General features: G+C 36.7%; 1 protein-coding gene across 3 annotated transcripts in view; it reads left to right on the top strand.

Annotated features, from left to right (window-relative positions):
* The window catches only part of SSBP2 (single stranded DNA binding protein 2), a gene marked incomplete at its 3' end in the record, with an annotated part of 297,670 nt that extends 279,342 nt beyond the window's left edge, over positions 1-18,328 (top strand). Inside the window, exons 14-17 of one of the 3 annotated variants that reach the window (XM_082651180.1) lie at positions 1,842-1,920; positions 4,242-4,270; positions 10,065-10,163; positions 17,764-18,328. In XM_082651180.1, the coding sequence (XP_082507306.1) occupies positions 1,842-1,920; positions 4,242-4,270; positions 10,065-10,163; positions 17,764-17,793 (237 nt within the window). Of the gene's footprint in view, positions 1-1,841; positions 1,921-4,241; positions 4,271-10,064; positions 10,224-17,763 lie in introns of those variants that run through there. The other 2 variants (XM_082651181.1, XM_082651179.1) reach the window with 2 other exon arrangements.
* Positions 18,329-20,140: the final 1,812 nt, after the last annotated feature.

Raw genomic sequence — 20,140 nt, 5'->3', positions numbered from 1 at the left:
AAAATTTTATACTGACTATTTTGATTGATAATTTTGATTATATAAGTAAAATTATTAAAATTAACCACCTGTTTCATTTTACTTTTTAAACATGGCTGCTAATAAATCTAACTTTATTTACGTAGTTCACATTTGAACCTTACATATTATTTCTGTTAAGCAGCACTGCCTTCAGTTACCAGTATTCCCTTTGTATAATCAAATAGATTCTTTTTCAGGAAAAAGAATTTTGTCAGTAATGTCTAAAAGGTGTTTTCACAGAGATTTTAAAGAACACTGAATATGATCATGAACAATGTTCATTTCAGAAATGCAGCACAAATGTAGAAAAGCTCTTCATACTGCAATTTCAGATCTTAAAACTTGATATTTGAAAGGGAGGGAATAAGGGAGGAAACCAAGAGCATATGGTACTGAAGACATTTCTGCAGACAGCTAAACTGATATCATCCAAGTGTGTTCCATTCTGGTTCTCTTACTTGTTACAAAGATAAGAGATTCAAGAGAAGCAGAAGCTGAATATGTCACTCTTCCAAATGTCATTCATTTCAGCCAGAGGTAGTCAAAGCAAATGCCTGCTGAGGGCTAGGACTGCAGTATTATGTGCTTCAAGTATAATACCTATAGTCTTAGTGTTGTTTAAAGCGCAGTGGGGACCGGATAAAAGGACCAAACCAAGGAGGTTCACAGGCTGTTGGCCTCACCGGCACCAGTTTCTCAGCCCAGATCTAAAAAACACAATCCATCCATGTGTTTTAAGCAACAAAATTTTAGACAACAGAATTGGCATTATCCTGTGAAAATGTATAAGCATGTGGTTTGTGTGAGCACGGTGAAGGAAAGCTATCTTCTTTCCACACAGAGTCGGTGGTATACAGGGTGTCCACTCAGGGCAGTCTTCCCCCGAAGCCTACATGATTAGTGACCACCACAGCCCCATCTATACACATACATACACGTAACACATTTAGTATCATGGAAGAAATGATTTGGGCATGGGAAGTTTTAAGAACAAGTGTTCTCAGTAATCTATCTTGACTGTAAACATAAGGTAATTATAGATAGCCTGTCCTCAAACTAAGGTCTGAGTTTCCTTAGAAGTATTCCGGGGAGTTGAGGGAGGGACTAAGCGGGCAGGTCATGGGCTCTCCACCACCAACTCTACCACAGCACATCTCTTTACATCTGTGTTGTACTAGGCTTCTAATGTAAGGTTTCATTTGAAAATGAAATACCACTACTTTAAAAAATGTTAAATCTAACTGCTATTGAATGCCTAATTGTGACTGAACTGACACAGTTGAGACTGCCAAGAAGACTTAGCTATATTCAGCTACCCCCAAGGAGCTAAATGTATTTAACCTGCAAGATGAAATTATTTATCATGTCCATTTGAACAAAGACAGATTGTCTGCTAAGAAAAATGTTAATGTTGGCATATAATGTTCAGTTATTCTTATTAATAAGCCAATACCTTTAGCAGCTTCTTAAGAATTACCTCTGGTTTATAATAGCAGAATTTGTCAATAGCATAGAATACTTATCTTCTCATTTGCACTGGAATATATGTGCTTTCTGGTTAAGGATAGCTGAAGAAAAATCTGGATATGAATGAGGATTAGCCTGAAGATCTAGAACATAGAGAAGATGGAATGAGGGAAGTAGCAGTCCAGTTAGAGAATCTAGAAAGCTGGAAAAAAATCTAGGAAAATAATCTCCATAATTTGGAAATGAAAATAAGTTATAGAAGTGTCTTACAGTGTTAAAGATAGGTATTGTGACATTGAGATGAACAATCATTTTCAATGTGATCACAGTCATTTTCTCCATTTTTTAAATAGTTTCCAATGGGCCCTGGGTCAGATGGTCCCATGGGTGGATTAGGAGGAATGGAGTCACATCACATGAATGGCTCTTTAGGTAAGGATATTAAATCTGATGTTCAGAAATGAATTCAAAACAAAACCTTAATTCTACATAGTGAATATCATGATTTGCAAAGTTCTTTTTATAGGAACTCATTTTGAAATGCTTAGGCTTTTATCTACAACTGATAGTTTAATCCATAGGATATTCGCTAGGATGGCTAGAGATTTAGAAAATCAGATATGTGAGAATTGTTCTAACCTAGCTCATATTCACTGGTATTTACTTTAACTTATCAAAATCTGAGTATTTATGATGAAAGGAGACACTGCTGCTTTGGGCACCTAGAGGACCATGGTATCCTCACAGTGGGTTCCTTTGTCTCCAGAGGTCTGTAGACACAGTCTCAGAGGAACTTCAGTCCTCTCCAAGAATTTCTTGATTTTGTTTTTGCATTTTAATGTTTGTCTCTTTTTAAGAAGTAAAATTGGTAATCACATTCTGGATAATCTGAATGATTCTCTTAAGAGAGAACACTGCCCACATTGTCTGTGTTCGTGATAAAGCTGATTTCAAGTAGTGCAAATAATGGTTGTAAACATACTTCATAAATGATGTCTTCTTACCAAATGAAGCCAAATATCTGCAAGGTGAACAAAAAGTTTCACAACAGTGAGAAACAGAGACAAGTGGTACAAAATTGACCTGGTCACACAGCATACTGTATATGTAGGCAGGCCAAAGGCAAAACCAAAACAAGGGAAAAAAGACATTTATTTTATGTTTGTATGTTTATCATCATCATATATCATAAACTATTTTAAAAGTTGACAGTGGGGTTGGAGGTTTGTGATAATTTTTTTCTTTGGAAAAGAACCATCTTTTACTTAAGTTGGAGAAACTATGCCATGAGTAACTCAGGTTATACACGGATTTCACAACCCCACCCTAGGTCAGGAAATGCCATCCTCTGATACTTCGAAAAGCTATGTAACTTCAATAATCAAGAAATTATTTACAACACTTTGATAGACTTTTTTTTTTAATAGACTTTTGTGCTTTTAAGGATCCATGCTTGTTTTGCCTCGTTTTCAAAATGTTAATTTGCACTGTCCAGTTATGGTAGTTACTAGTCATGTGTGACTACTTAATTCTAAATCAAATTAAATGTAAAATTCACTTCTTCAGTTGCACTGCCACATATCAAGTGCATATAGTCACATGAGCTAATGGCTCTTGTAACAGACAGCACAAGGAAACATTTCCAGCATCACACAAAGGTCTACTGGGGATAGCACCATTCTAGAATTTTACTTTCTAATTTATTGCAAAATAATTTACTTTCCAATCTTTTAATTTGTAAAATCATTCACAAAAAGATGGCATTTGGTCATAGTGAGAAGATTCTTAGTTATATTACTCACTAGAACAGAATTTGCAAAATAGTTTCACATATACTTGTCATCTATAATGAATATTGTTGCATATATTTATAGATACATAATTGCATATATACATTCAGTATTTAACATTATGCCTATTTATAAACTAATGCTAATAAGCCTTTACTTTATTTGTGACTGTCTGTTGAATGCTGTACTATTAAAATATTATAATATTTTTATGCCAGGAAAATTATTTAAATAGTTAAAAATAAAGCTAAAATTGTGGCGAGGATCTGATTATTTTTCTGTTACCTAAGTTATGATTCCATTTCTTAAGTAAGAAATTAGTATTGATTGTCCATTTCTCCTAAGAATTAAAATAAACCCACAGTGTTACATTTTGAAGACATTTTTACTTTTGATGGACTGCCATGAATATTTGTTGCTGCCAAAATTTTCTTAAAAATATTATGCTTTGATTTTGGTTATTATAGTAAAACATGGTTCAGAATCTTGTCAGGTATTGTTGCAAATGCCTGTTTTGTACTTTATCAGATGTACAGAAGCATCATTTCAGAAAAGAGATCTCTCTCTCTCTCTTGCTCTCTATTTACATATCTATAAATATATATATACACATGTGTATTGGTGTACACATTTTAAAATTTTGAATTGAGTAGGATATATATGTCTACTGTTTCACTTTCAGGAATTTATGATAGCAATAGTTTTTTATTCTGGCATTACCAGAAAAAGTAGATGATTGGGAAGGAAAGGTACAACTCTTACTTGCATTTGTCATCAGATGATACTTACTTACCACACAGTATAAGAGAAAAGTAATTTTTTGAGATTCAAAAGTCTAGGAGATATACACTGCAAAATACATACAGTGTACTGCATTACTACATTAGTTTATTTTAAAGGAGTATTTAATTTACAGATAGAATCATTACCTAATAAAGGCTTTCTTTCCATATTTTGTTTTAGGCTCAGGAGATATGGACAGTATTTCCAAGGTGAGTATTATGTATTGTGTTGTTTTTTATCTGTGTTTTATTCTACACAGAACTCTTATTAAGTTTGAGAATAACATTATGACTTTTGTTCTTAAAGAGTATGAAAGTAGAAGGCCAAATATAATTAAGTAGAAGTTTAAAATATTAATGCATATAATCTGTAGGAAAGGGTAAAATTAGTCTTTTAAGAATATTTCAAAGCATGCTAGGATTCATTTACAGGATGTGATATACATGATTAATTGATATCCAAACAAATAATAATCAGTTTAATCACATTATGATGTTACGCATTTGTAAAGCAAACTGACATACTTTAATCTTTTGAAAATGTAAAGAAATCTAGAGCAACACGAAAAGAGGTAAATTTGAAAAAGTGGTTATTATATGTTGTAAGGGCATTGCATTTATACATCTCATTTGTATTCCAAACTCTTATCAGGCAATGCTGATGTCCTCAATCATTATTATAGTTCCACAGAATAGAGTAAGAAAGTAATTAGAGGAAAATTATATTAATAGAAGTAGGAAAGTGACCCTTCCAATAGCACATGTCTCTGTTTTTCCTCTGTCAGTCGTCTGAGTTTCTAAAATTAATCCTTTGGTAAGATGCCGTATATTTTTTGAAGAATACCTAAATACTTTTTAGGTGATGATGAATTTTAAAATACTTCTCTGTGGGTCAAATGTATATTTAGAATGGCTGATAAAACTAATTATTAACTACCACTAGAATGATTCTCTCAGAAGTCTTCTTTATATCAATAAATACAGAAATTCATTAAAGGATGACTTCATTTTTAATTCTACTTTGAATTTATATTCATGTATAATAAAGTAAAATTCCTGATGCCAAGAAAAATAAAATGAAGTTGAGCTATAGAAACTTATAAATTAAGACTTCAAGCTAAAAAAAAAAGAGCGAGAGCGTTTAATTGGCATTCTGACATTGTATCTGCATCGCCTGGCTGCTTGGCCTAGGAACTTCATCATGCACTTTGGATGTCTGTGTTTAGAAACAATCAGGAAGATCTTTTTCTTTTCTAAAAATAGATATATACAAACGGCACCATCTTACCTCTGTGAGAAATAGTATTAGGTAAGCCTTCAAAAACCCTGTTTTCAAAATAAGATTAATTGTATAATACCGTTAGAGCCTTCTTTCTGGGAAGCACCTTTACAAACCAGATGAACGTGATTGTATTGGCTGTCTTAGGTATCTAACAATTGATGTTGGCTGAATTGTGCTTTGTGGTCACAGTAAAATGTCTGAAGTTATATTTGAGAAACATATTCTAATGTCTAAAGATAATTCTTCATTACACAAAGGCGGGAACATCCAGATTGCTTAAGGCCGTCTTCGTAAAGTTTCCACTGACAACCTTGTACACTACATAGATGTAAATGAAATTCTATACGGGAACGTACTTTGTAATTTATAAAGCACTTAAAAAAATTTTAAGGGCCATAATACCATCTTCTAATCTGCCCTCATATCAGATCCATTGCTATTCCTTCTATGCTTATTTTCCCATTCCTATACCCAGAAGCAAGTTTTTCCACCACACTGTGCCTGCTGCTGCTAACATTCTCTTGCCTAGTGATTACTGTTTATTCTTTAAGCATTAATTGACCACCCATTGTGTACTTTTATGTATTGAGTATTGCCTTGTGCACTATGGGGAAATACAAAAGACTTCTTTAAATACAAACATAATCTTTGGCCTCAAATGGTTTGTACTTCGGCAGGAATTCCTTCATTCAGTAAACATTAATGTGCCAAGGCATTATTCTGGGCTATGCAATTCCAAAGACAAACAAGATATGGTCTCTGCCCTCAAGAAGCTCAGTATAACTAAGGAGACCAAACAAATACAATAGGGAAAAAGTTTACAAAGGAAAGTTCAAGTACACTTCAACTGACATAAGAATTATGCCCAAGGGAATTCCCCGGCGGTCCAGTGGTTAAGACTCTGCGCTTCTACTGCAAGGTGTATGGGTTCGATCCCTAGTCAGGGAAATAAGATCCTCCTGCATGCCGCGCGTGGCAGCCAAAATAAATAAGTAAAAATAAAGAAAAATAAATAAATAAATAAAAAAGAATTATGCCCAAGTAATAAACTTGCCACTTAACAATGTACTGGAAATGACTGGTTGCATCCACCTTCAAATGGGCTCCTAAGCATCTCATTTCTGCCCTGCCCCCACTCCTCATTCCTTGGCTCCAGGCTCTAACCAGGCTGTCTGGGTGATGGTACCACTATTGTCTGTCCCATCTCCACTTGTCTGTCACTTTATCTCTAATCAGCAGCATCAAACGTATTATAAACCCCCCTCCCAATTATTTTTCCCCTACGTCTTTCGACTCACAGCTGAATTTTTCAGCCTTTTACTCCAAGCTATGCAAGTTGTCACTAACTGCGTTTTCCCCACCTCTTCCTTTTCCACCACATGTCTGGCCATCTCAAGAAGCTCTCTTCTCCCTTTTCTCTTATTTCCTGGGCTCATTCCTTTTCATCCTATTCTTTTTCTAGTCATTCTTGTTTGTGAATCAGAAGATGATCTTAACCACTTCTGCTTAGCAATTGTGTTCAAACTTGCTCTTGGGTCTCTAGCTGCATCTTCCTAATTCTCCAGTTAAACCTGTATTTTGTCAAGCATCAGTATTACATTTTTTTAATCTCTTACTCCATTTTAAGAAGTTGTTTGACCAACCTACGCCCTTTTTGTGCATTATATTCTTGCCTTGTTGATGAAATCTACTGGAGATACTGCACACAAACATAGCTACAGTTAAATGCAGCATACACACAGTTCATTGCCACCCACCGTCATAACCTGCTCTGGGTTGGTGCTTGGAACCATTGTCTTAGCTGTTCCTCAGATACCAATACTGAGTATATCTTTAGCTATATCTTCATCATGTCACCCAGGGACCATGGACAGCACAATTTCCTTAAGACTCCTCATTGAGCAACTTTTGTTGTTTTCACAACATTTTGCAGAGATTACCTCAGATTTTTTAAAGGTGTTCTATCATTTCATGATTTTCAAATATACCCAGTGAGCTAGATAGGAAGAGGTTTCAGAGATCTGATACTAGCTCAGTTTTGTGTGTTGAATGTGTGCTTTTAATCTGCCTCTCAATGTTCTCATATACACCACCACCACTGCCCCCTAAAAACATTTAATGCTGAGCCACCATGCTATGAAAAGATAGCATGGAAAACAGAAACACCATGAAGTGTTTTATATGTATTTAAATATTACTGTAATGTTACTTTTAAACTTCAGATTTTTTTTTTTTTTTTTTGCGGTATGCGGGCCTCTCACTGTTGTGGCCTCTCCCGTTGCGGAGCACAGGCTCTGGACACGCAGGCTCAGCAGCCATGGCTCACGGGCCCAGCTGCTCCGCAGCACGTGGGATCTTCCCGGACCGGGGCATGAACCCGTGTCCCCTGCCTCGGCAGGCGGACTCTCAACCACTGCGCCACCAGGGAAGCCCAACTTCAGATATTTTTAAATCGACACTTTGAGTCAGGAATCAATTTGAAGGTAGCCAAACTTTCAGAATTGCAAATCAAGAAATGATATCACTTCAATGTGGAGTTTAAAAAAAGGATACAAATGAACTTATCTACAAAACAAAAATAGAGTTACAGATGTGGAAAACAAACTTATAGTTACCTGTGGTAAGGAGCAAGGGATACATTGGGAGATTGGGATTGACATATACACACTACTATATATAAAAGAGACAACTAATGAGGACCTACTGTATCACACAGGGAACTCTACTCAATACTCTATAATGGCCCATATGGGAAAAGAATCTAAAAAAGAGTAGATACATGTACATGTATAACTGATACACTTTGCTATACACCTGAAACTAACACAACATTGTAAATCAACTATACTCCAATAAAACTTTTTTTAAAAAATTAAAAAAGCAATGATACATGGCAAAAGTGCAGCAGAGTCTGGGAGCACCCCAGTTTAGTCAGAGATATGCTGCTCCTCTCAGGGCACCTCACGTACTTAAGGCTAGGAGTGTGAATATTATGCAAGGATGGACAGGGCTCGTTTCATATATCTGTTTGAATATGTAAAAGTATGCAGCTTGTAAATACATGTTCAAATACCCCTGTATAGGTATGTTAGATTATTTTTTATTCCAAGATTGCCAGTTTCTCCATTATGTATGAAATGACAAATCTGCCTTCACCAAAGACTTATAGATTTTGGGTAAATCTTATAGTGTTTTTATACATTTGCCCTTTTTTGAGCTAAGTAAGCATTATCATTCCTGCTTTCAAGACACAGCTGATTAATAACTTTATTCATGAGTTGTAGCTTAGTTACCTATAGCTTAGTTAATTGCATTTCAATTTTACTTAATTTTTTTTTTCAGGAAATCAGGTTATCCATGTTCATTTCAAAGTCCAGTTACTTGGGAAACTAACATTTCCAGAGAAAAAAAATTTTTCCAAAAAAAAAAAAATAGAATCCTCTTTATTCCATTAAGCTGTGGTTCCCCAGCCCTTGGGGTTCACTGGCAAATGGAGCTCCTACGGACTTCAGAGGATCCCTGTTCTCAGATCCTCCCTGTGGGGTGCACAGCAGGACAAGATACAAGCTCTATTTCTACCAGCTCATCTACCTGTCTCTGCTTTACAGTTTAACCATATTTTTAAAAAGCACATATTCTTCTGGGGATAACCCATTCATGACATTTTCGTTTTTATTGCCTAACTTGGTTTAGTTAAGTCAAAATCCTCAGAGCAATTTTGTGTAAAAAAATCTAAAAACTTATTCAAAAACAAAATATAAAATGGCAACAGCTCAGGAAAAAACTCTAAAACCTGGCTTACGTTTGAAATAACAAGTAAAAGTTTTTAACCTTGAAGTTTATTTTTACAAGAATCCCTTAGTCACAGTTGCAATCCTGTGTGAGCATGCTTTATACGCCGCTGCCATTCTGTATTCCCTATCGACGTGGAGTATCAGATGACCTCACGTGGCTAAAGTCGCACAGCAAAAACAAGACTAGCGAACTTAAATAGAATATAAAGCAGTATACTGTTAACTTTGTGTTTGATTAGATTGCTAATATCAGCCATTTTATCTTAAAAGTTTCAAATAAATCTGCTCAAACAAATGATAGGAAAGGGTTCTAAATCACTCCACCTCTGAGCCTCCTTTTCCTGTACAAGTACATACTGAATTCTCAAGTCCTGAGGTATTTATTTCTCTTGTTCTTAACTATCGTTAACCATTTTCCTTTTTTCCTTATGGTTCATATAAAAATAATGGTTAAAGTCGTGTTACTATGTAAACCACATGTAGAATTAAAGGGAAATATTTATCAAAACAGTGACCTTTCGAGTTTGATTAGTAAAATCACCCGGGGAAGTTATTGTTCCATCCCACCTGATCAGTGGGTAGAATGCACACTTTATCATGCCCCTCCTGGGAATGTTTCTTAAACTCTCCAGAAGTCTAGGAACTCTATGAACTGAGAGTGGGAAATGGAATAAATGATTCTGAGACTAAGACAAAGAGTTACAGTGAATTATTTTGGGTTTTCTGTTTTTTAATTTTCATTTGGGAAAGGATTAGTACTTGTCAAGGTGCAAAGAATGAACAGAATCCATGGTAGAAGTCTGAGATTGGAATTATAAGTCTGCTTTGTCCTTAGAGATGATGGTATAGATTCCATGTTTGAAACAGTACCATGTAAAAGGGAAATTAAAATCTTCAAAATGCTTTGTTTTCTAAATCTTGTTTACAGAATTCTCCCAATAATATGAGCCTGAGTAATCAGCCGGGCACTCCTAGGGATGATGGCGAAATGGGGGGAAATTTCTTAAATCCTTTTCAGAGTGAGAGTGTAAGTATTCCCTTGACTACGTTACTATATCCAGATTTTATTTCTGAAGCTCTTCTTTAGAATAAATGCATAAAGCCATTTTTACGACTGTTTATCTAGAGTTCAATAGGTTGATCTTTTAAAAGTTAGAAAACTAAGTGGAATTTCTTTGAAAGTATTAAAAAATAAACTTTCTACTCCAATTCTATGTACATAGTTACAAAGACAAAAACTTTAATACTAATTTTACGTTAGAAAACATCCACCATAAAAGAACGTACTAGAAACAGGTTGCATATGTGATCGTTTTTATAAATTTTTCACATTACTAAAATGTCTTTGATCACTGCAAAACCAGGTTTATTCTCAGTGCTGTCCTGAAAGCTCTGAAAATTGTCTCTAAGATGTCTTTACATTATGCACTAGACTTTCCTGTCTTGTATGTTAACGAGTTATTTACATTTAACCTGAACTGGATATCCACGTCGTTTTCTGTGTGACTATAGTGTTAAGCAAAGGCAATATCATTTCATGTCTCCACAGAAGTAGATAGGAGCAAATGGAGAAGCGATAAAATTTATTCCTTCATTTAACAGTCACTGAGCACTGTCTACAGGCCAAAGCAATGTGCTAGGCACTGGAAAGACCAAAAGGACAACATGGTATCTTTTCTCAAGGACTTATTGCATTATACAATAATTTATTAACTAATATTTCACATAAGAAGCATCTATAGGATTTTTAAAAATACAATTTCCCAGAACCCTCCCTGGACCCAGCAAATCAGAATTTCCAGGAGTGGGGCCAGGCATCCTCCCATGTGAAAAAGCTTCGTCAGTGATGCTGATGCACATTCTCTGCTAAGAACTCCTGAACTGGAATAAAGGAGTTCAGAACCCAAACTAGTTTCATGTTCATAGAATCAGTGCCTCCAATACATGTACCGCCATCATTAAAGTAATGGAGGATCTACCAAACTATAAACAGAATCAGAAGAGAAAATTACCTTCATTTTGCCCAGACCTTTACCAGAGTTGATGCCATCAGAATTTGAAGCGGTGGCTAATAACATACCTACTTTTGCACAGAATGGCTGCTTCCCAAAATGGAACCCAAGATGGAGTGTTCTGTGGTTTCCTTTATTTCTTGGTGTTGACCTAGCACCTCGGCATGGGACAAGACTTCCCTTGTTTTTAGACTTTAATTTCTGTTAAAACTAGAAATAATATTATGATCTTTAGTTTATCTGTTTTATTTGCAGGATATTTATGATTAGTGAGAACCAAGAAGGTATACATAAAAACTCATATTTAAAGAAATCAAAAGATTAGCCTGTCGATGAGGAAATAGAAAAATGTGAGGAACTATATAGTTTTTCATAATGCTTAGGATTATGGGATTTCTTAGAGCCCGTTTCTTTCACTAGTTTGCTTCAAGACTATGGACAAATTAGTTAATTTTAATTAATTAATGTTCACTTTATCTAATTAGAGACATTAATTTCATTTTATGCTAATTCTTCCAGTAATGGTATAATTCAGTGAGGTATATGATAATTAATTCAGTTCAATTCAACATGTATTGAGCCTGCACTATGCAAAGCACTAGGTTAAGGACAAAATATTCTGAAACAAACATAATACATCCCTAACCTCAAAGAATGCAATCTGATGGGAAGAACATGTTTACACAACTAATTAAACCATATGTCAGATTAATAAGTGCTACAATAGATATAAACCAGGTGTTTTAAGAGCACCAAGGAAAGTATTAATTTTGTATTGGAAAAGAAAACTTCTTTAAAAAGGTTCCACGTGACTTTAGCTTTAGGGGCAGCGACGACAGGAACTCTCCTCCTTCCTTCCCAGATTTGTTGTGGGCGACTGCCGCCTTGTTTGCCAGAGAGGGGAGCTGCTTCAGAGTTGGCATCAGAAAGCTCTTCACGGGGATCAGAGAATCAGATAGAACAGGACTTAAAAAACTACTTTGTGCAGAATAAACACCAGCCTCATCCTTTAACCCCAAGTGGATTATGCACATGCTGGATAGCAGATCCCTCTGGGAATATGTGCGTAGCATATAGAGCCACTGGAGTAGGGCTTCCCCCACCCCTGACTCCTGACCCAGCCTCGCTACCCTTAAAGCCAAGAAGCAGGTAAAACGCCAGACTGCTGTGCAGAGTTAGCAGAAAACAGAAGCTCCCTCCTGTCTCCCCCCTCCCTCTCTCCTGTCCCCACTAGCAAAGTCCCCAAAAGAGAAATACTTGGATGATGGTTGAGAACCTGCACCACCGCCTGGAGGGTAGTGCAGCCTTGGAAGCGGGTCCACACTGGCTGCGCTGTTCTGTCTGCCAGGTGAGGGGTCTACATGCTATGAGTGACACCCTGGTTATCTGTGGCTTCCTCTATCACATCCACACATTTTTGTTTGCACCTTTTTAAAAGATCAAGAAAAGAGAACAGAGAGGAAGAAGACAAAAGAGATTCATTGCTGACAAATGTAGTAAGGCCTTGAAGTAAATAGACTAGGTATCTCCACTAAGTTAGCTTTACTATCATCAAGGAAAACCAGGAGGTCCAAGAGGGAGGGGATATATGTATACATATAGCTGATTCACTTCACTGTACAGCAGAAACTAACACAACACTGTAAAGCAATTATACTCCAATTAAAAATAAATAATTTTTAAAAAGAAAACATTTCCAGTAACTAAACATGCAAACTGAATTCTAGTGGTTTTTAATGCACATAAGTCTGAAAAGCACAGATTTTTGAACAGTCTGCCTTTTGAGGGTTTGTCGGTCTTTATCTTGAAGTTTAACCACATAAGAGGCCTGGGCAGACAGCAAATATCTATTGACTGATTATCATGTACAGACACTATCCCAGTCACCTTACACATACTACTTAATGTAATCAATATAGAAACAGAAATGTCCAATCCAAAGGCAGAAACCTTGCAGTGCCAACACACTTTACACAAGAAAATAGGAATCAAAAAATGTTTCAACATTCAGACTCTTTTGGGGGGGGATCCAAAAAAAGCCTTTATTTCAAGAAACAAAGATGCCCCCTAGTGTTCAAACTCTATAAAATGTTTGGCTTTAAAAACATAATACAAAAAGGCTTAATTCAAGGAATAGTGCTTCGTGCCTCTCAAGTAAAGTAAGCAGTTAGTCTTATTTCTTGAATTAATTTAGCAGAATATTTGCACCATACTGAGCAAACATGCTATTAAAATCATGGTGTCAAATAGAAATTAGAAACAAGGTGGTAGATCATTTCCTATTACCCTTACTGCCTTTTTTCATTTTCTTCTCTTGTAAAGAAATCACATATGCCCCAATTTTTTTTTTTACATAGTCACATACACACTAGATTTATTTCACTTTAGTTCAGCTCAGGTACCTGTAGTATTATCTCTCATTAAGAAAAAATATTATATAGATGCTTAGAAATAGAAATGTAAGATCTGAAGTGTTCTTGAAGTGTATGAAGAGAAATGTAAGATCTGAAGTGTTCTTGAAGTGTGTGAACAGAAATGTATGCACATTGTTCGAAGATTTAATGGATATTTCTGATGGAGTCCATGGTACATGAACTGGGTATAATAAATTCTCTAGCTCATGTTTTACATGCATAACCAAACACTGATGCAGTCAACAGCACTGTAAGGCCATTTTATCATTTGATCGAGGAGAACCAGACTCAGAATAGTTTTGAATGCTGTGATATCAGGGCAACCTGATATCACAGCATTCTGACACAAACACTAGAATATGTCATGGCATATTGATGCAGCAGTACAACAGAAACATTGCAGTGTGGTCTCAGGACAATACACCATGAATATTTTATGTCTCTAAATACGATACCCCATTTAACACTTGCTCTTCTACTTCTAGAAAACTGTAAGCCACTTCTGCTTGAATAGTAATCAATAGCAAAATTCCTTTTTGCTGGCACATTCTGTGATTTTCCCTAGAAAGTTTGCAATTTCCCTCAATCTTACTTAGTTGAAGGAGTTTCAATAAAGGCAGCAGCAGACGAGCAGTTTACAGCCTTAGCAGTGCAAATAGCCCATCGCTTATAAAGACAGTCACACACAAATACAATCTGTTTTACTGTACCAAATACACTTAGGGCATCATTTTACAGTTACTTGTACTATTCAAAATTTAAATTTCATTAGATGCTTGCTAATTTTTGAGCTGTATTGCTTGGAGATGGTGCTTCCATCCTTTCTGACTGAATCTGGCCCTGACTTTCATGTTGTACCCTATTTTCCACTCAGTTTCCTCCCTGAATAAGCCTAACTCTCTTAACTTCCCAATGAATCTGTAACAAATTCTCATTTTACTGTAAGATTTGCTTAAGATATCTGAAATATCACAGGTTAAAAATCCTAACAATTGCCAATGTTAAGAAATGGGAGCAACCAATAACCATGCTTGGTAGCAGAGAATGTGCATATATACTTGTCTCTATATACACATACTTTTAATGGTGTATAATTAGAATGAAGGCTATAATATATTCTTAACTATATTCCCTAATGTTACATTGCATTTGACTGAACTGGAATAATCCTTGTGAAAAAGGGATTCAGGAATTTTTAAAATCTGATTATTCAGGATGTGCATTAAATGAGATGGTCTCTAGAATTAATTATGACTTATCCAGAAAATTTTTTTCCAACATATCCTTTGAAGTCCTTTTTAAAAAAGGAGACTTTAAAAAAGCTTTAAAGTCTTTCACTGTTTTTAGATTGGCACAATATACCCATTAAAAGCTTTGTCTTTAAAATAATGATTGATGGGCTTCCCTGGTGGTGCAGTGGTTGAGAGTCCGCCTGCCTGCCGATGCAGGGGACACGGGTTCGTGCCCCGGTCCGGGAGGATCCCACATGCCGCAGAGCGGCTGGGCCCGTGAGCCATGGCCGCTGAGCCTGCGCGTCCGGAGCCTGTGCTCCACAACAGGAGAGGCCACAACAGTGAGAGGCCCGCTTACCGCCAAAAAAAAAAAAAAAATAGAAAAAATAATGATTGATGATCTAGCTGCGCTATTTAAAATTAAATACAGTTAAATTTTCAGTTCCTAAGTTACACTAGCTACGTTTTAAGAGCTCAGCAGCCATGTGTGGGCGCTGTACTGAACAGCACAGAATAGAACATATCCATCATCACAGAAGGTTCTACTGGGCAGTACTGATTGGCTCACCGATCCTTACTATAAATAAGCAGTAGCCATAGAAAGCATAGATTAAATTTCCTATGCCCATTTTGCCATATTCGTATGTTTTCTACTTTTAATAAAACCTTAGTATCCATTTATCTCCTTGTTTAGTCTTGCCCCTGAAAGTCAAATGCCAAAATATGATTATTTTGTCAAAGGTTGTGGATAGGTCATGGCAGTGTGCTGTCATTATTTGTAGTGGAGATTTGCATGGTATCTCCTGATGAGATGGGGGTAGATCCCCTCCCAGCTCAGGGACGGGGTGGGCTCCACTTCACTGATCCTTCTCAATGATTGTTTGGGGGTTTTGGGTTTTGTTTAGCTTTGCTTTTTCATTGCCACTATCAAGCATAAAGAGGGAGTTTTTCTATCAAACTGAATCCCCTTTCGCTTCTCTGGCAGTCTCCCCTTTATATCACCCTACTCACTGTAATCCAATGTGGAAGGTCAGTAACATATATAAATTAGCTTTCCTATACTGAGGAAATTTGAGGCTATTAAGGGATTAACAAGTAGATTTTTCCTTGATTTGACCTGTGTTTAAAGGATTAACAATCCTCCCCCTAAGGTCCAGTGACCCATTTTCAGGCTTAGTCATCTGCTTTTACTCAGGATCAATGTGGGCTTTTTGGTTTGAGCACTAGATCAAACTCTAATGACCTCCAGTCCAGACTTCTGCCAGCTGAGCCACTGTCACCCTGCGCTCTTCCCTGGGAAATCCTGCTTTCACCATATTAACAAATCCATCCCTATCTAGTACACACCTTATACTTCGTTTCTGGTTCCTGCACGACCTCCGCTCATTTGGAATTCACTTCTTTCTGTTCTGTCTGTTCCTTTTTTAGAAGGTTCATGCTCCCCTTCCCAGGACCATCACTGTTCCTGGTTAAGCCCCTGCAGCCTGGGACCAAACCCTCTCACTTTATCTGCCTCTTTCCATGAGGTGCAATCATTATTAGCGCATTAAAAGGAATTCCCTTTTGCCCTGGTCCTCACAGGTTCTCATAAAGCATTTAAAATATTCAAGAGGTCATATTAAATATGGAAACCGTTACCACTTGGAAATAGACGCTCCTCCTTCCCATCACAGGGGATCTATAATGTGCTGTCCAAGATGGTGGCCACCAGCTACGTGGAGATATTTAAATAAGTTAAAGTTAAATAACATTAAAATTTTAGTTCCTGGGCTTCCCTGGTGGCACAGTAGTTGAGAGTCCGCCTGCCGATGCAGGGGACACGGGTTCGTGCCCCGGTCCAGGAAGATCCCACATGCCGTGGAGCGGCTGGGCCCGTGAGCCACAGCCGCTGAGCCTGCGCATCTGGAGCCTGTGCTCCGCAACGGGAGAGGCCACAACAGTGAGAGGCCAGCGTACCAAAAAAAAAAAAAATTTTAGTTCCTCAGTGGCACTGGCCACACTTCGTGGGCTCAAGTTGCCACATGTGGCTAGTGGCTTTCATACTGGACACCACAGGTTGTGGAACATGTCCATCGTTGAATTTTGCCCATCTGTTGGGCAGAGCTGCTCTAGAACTTTTCTGTCACAGTATATTCCTCAAGCATATGAGGGTAGATTGGCATCATTATCAAAATAATTGCTGTTTGTCATTTGTTAAGACCACTTTTCCAAATTTCTGAAAGTCTCGCCTTTTACCAATGGTCAGCCTCAAACTGACAAGTAACATGTAACAAGAATGCCCCTACTCCCACCCAGAAATGCTTGTGGATTGAGCTAGGAGTCACAGCTTCAAGGAAGAAGTTTATATGCTAAAGTATAAATCAGACTCTTAAGTATTTTCTAAATGCTTTAATAAGGATTTCTTATGGCCAGCTGGGAGTTATACTATTACTCCAACATTTACTGAGCACTTTCCGTGTATTCAATAAATACATAGTTTTAAGGGTTTTATAGTCAGTCCTCCCAAAACCCGTTTAAGATCGATACTATCATTAAGCTGATTTTACAGATGAGGAAACAAGCACAGAGAGGTTAGTAACCTCCCAAGTTTACACAGCTAACAAAGACTATCCTATCCCTCACACGTATTTGATTATTATGAATCAACCTTGGACTAGATTTACCCAAATTGTTCCAAGGGCCTATGAAACATGAATCTGGCTAGGAGAAAGCTGAGGGACTAGATACTTATCAAACCCCTAAGCTCAGAGAGAGGATGAGACTGCTTGCTTTCCAGAGGAAATATTTAACAGTTCAGGACAGTCAATTCTATATAATTTTACTCTTTTTAGGCTTTCTTATTTTTATGCTGTATTTAAAGCTTGTGCATAAAAGACATTAAAATTCACAGTTACTATTGTTTACCAAGGAAAATGTTAGTGGCCTGTAGAAGAATTGTTGTTAAAATATGGATTCTTCTCTCCTTCTAGTACTCCCCTAGCATGACAATGAGTGTGTGATCCATTACCAAGTCTCCTCATGGAAACCACAGTGAGTCAGCCCTTCACAGAACTACTACGGAAGAAAATTATTCATCACAGTGTACAGTTAAACAAAGGAATCTCAGTCACACCAAACCAACCTTTTTATTTCCTGCTCTCTCCCCTATTTTGTGAAGAAAGCGGGTCCAAACGTGATTCGAACAACTGTACAGAGCGGCATATTAGAATTGCCCTCAACGGAACTGCAAATGATTATCTGTGTATGTATATGTGTGGGAAAGAGAATGTATTGTATGTGTGTATGTTATATGGACACATGCACATACATACATTGACCCACAGGACATTGTAAAATACTATCACATGACATCTTAAGTAGAAATAAGTAGGGACTTTTATTCCATCCTTTTTTTCACGTTTACATTTTAATTATTAAAAGTTGCTCCTGCCCCTCCCTGATCTATTTTGTGCTGTGTATATCACTGCTTTATATAAGTTATTTTTTAAGGTGAACTCAGATGTTATGGTTTTGTAAATGTCTGCAATCATGGATAGGAATAAAATCGCTTATTTGAGAGCTTTCATTAAATTGCGTGTGATGCAAGTTATCCTGTGAATCACAAAGTATACTGTCTCAGAAAAGAAGTGTGTCTTCATCTTTATGTCAAATCAAACAACTTCTCAGTAACCTTCAGTGAGTATTTTTGTACTTTTTATGTAGGAAAAGTGTTACTTCAAATCAACAAAAGCTTAACTGGGGCCTAACACAGTATATTTCTGCAATAACTGCTCTAGATGGAATTCTTGATTTGTCTTAGATGATACAGAAAATCATTAATTAGCCATGATTGCTTAGACCATAGCAATAAAGTGACAGGGGTCATCATATTTTTAGCAACATATTTCCTCTTTAATATGATAAAGCCCAGAAGTGGTAACACAGCTATTTGCTTGAATATGTCACTTGTCACCAGGAATGCTAGAGCTAAATTTTTAATAACATACTAACGTGAAATGTACCTCATTTTTATTCAGACTTGTGAATATCTCCACATAGACACTGCAAAGGAGATAGATTCAAATGATTGAGACTTTCAGCACAAGGGGGAGGGAGTTTTTAATCACACACCAGGGGCTCTGGAGTGCTGCTTCTCTACCCAGGTATCTTAGTAGCAGCAAAACTGACTGTCCCTTCTTGCGGCCAGCAGAGCACCTGCTCTGTTCCCAGGATATAGGACTTATAGTAGAGCGAAATTATTGATATAACTATATTTCATCTAGCCATTGACTTCAGTAGGCTACATCTGCTTCATATAACTGTTCATAAAACATTAGAAAAATTTAAACAAAACACTTCCCTTATGAAAGCACATTGCTCTATGGCCCTTTCCAGATCTTTTGGGTTTTCTGTGTTGAGTCAGGCATACAAACATCAAAGTCATAATAGCAAAGTCTGAAGACTGATTTTACATTCTAAAGCTAAGTTGGTGATCCTTTCTTTGAAAATTGTGATAAAAATAACCATTGATCAGCAACTATATATCCAGACTCCAGAGACTTTGAAAAGCATTGTTTAATCTCAGGTAAGGGGCATCCATATTTCTTTAGGCGTATGGTATCTAAAGTGAAAATTTGGCAATATATTTACTAGTTCCTCATCCCAGATGACTTATTTCTCTCAAATCCATAAGGATTTATTCCTTCTGAAAATAAAGATTTTTGCCTGTGCATGACAGGGATGTCAGGCAGAACTGTTAAGAGGGGAAAAGGAAGCTGAATTAAAATTTATGTTCCAGATTTAAACTAATCAAACTAGTTGCCATTAATCACACAGTGTGCCAGAGGCTAGGACTGCACACTGGAGAACAACTTCAAGCTTTCAAGCCACAGAGAGGCTTTCATGAAAAATTCAAACGACAAGGTCTTTAACTCAAGCCAAGGTAACCTGAAGATGACACCTTGTACAGACACATGAATTTACCAAGAATAATTTTAACTTTCACTTTTTATGACAGCTGTGTGAACACTGAGAGTCTTGTGATTATTAAGCTTAATTTTATAATGCTAGAATTTTGAAACCTTTTGTTGACTCTTTTCTCTATTGTTACTGATCTTGAATTTCTTTCATTTGCCTTCTAAGAAGGTATTGTTTCTTATAGTCAAAGAATCCTGAGCATGATTTTACTTGCTCTTATTTTGGAAGTAATATTGGAATATGAAGGCAATAGGGTCCCATTATTTCTAGCCTATTTGGTCAAAATAGTAAAATTGACGTTTTCCAAGGTATAGCAATCAATTCAGCGTATTTCTCTTTCTCTTGGAACCCAGATTAAAAATAGCTAGTTTTTTAAATTCCTGAAATCAT

The sequence above is a fragment of the Grampus griseus genome (genome assembly GCF_964374135.1).
Source record: "Grampus griseus genome assembly, chromosome: 3".
NCBI classification, from domain to species: Eukaryota; Metazoa; Chordata; class Mammalia; order Artiodactyla; family Delphinidae; genus Grampus; species Grampus griseus.
This window is presented reverse-complemented; position numbering and strand designations above follow the sequence as displayed.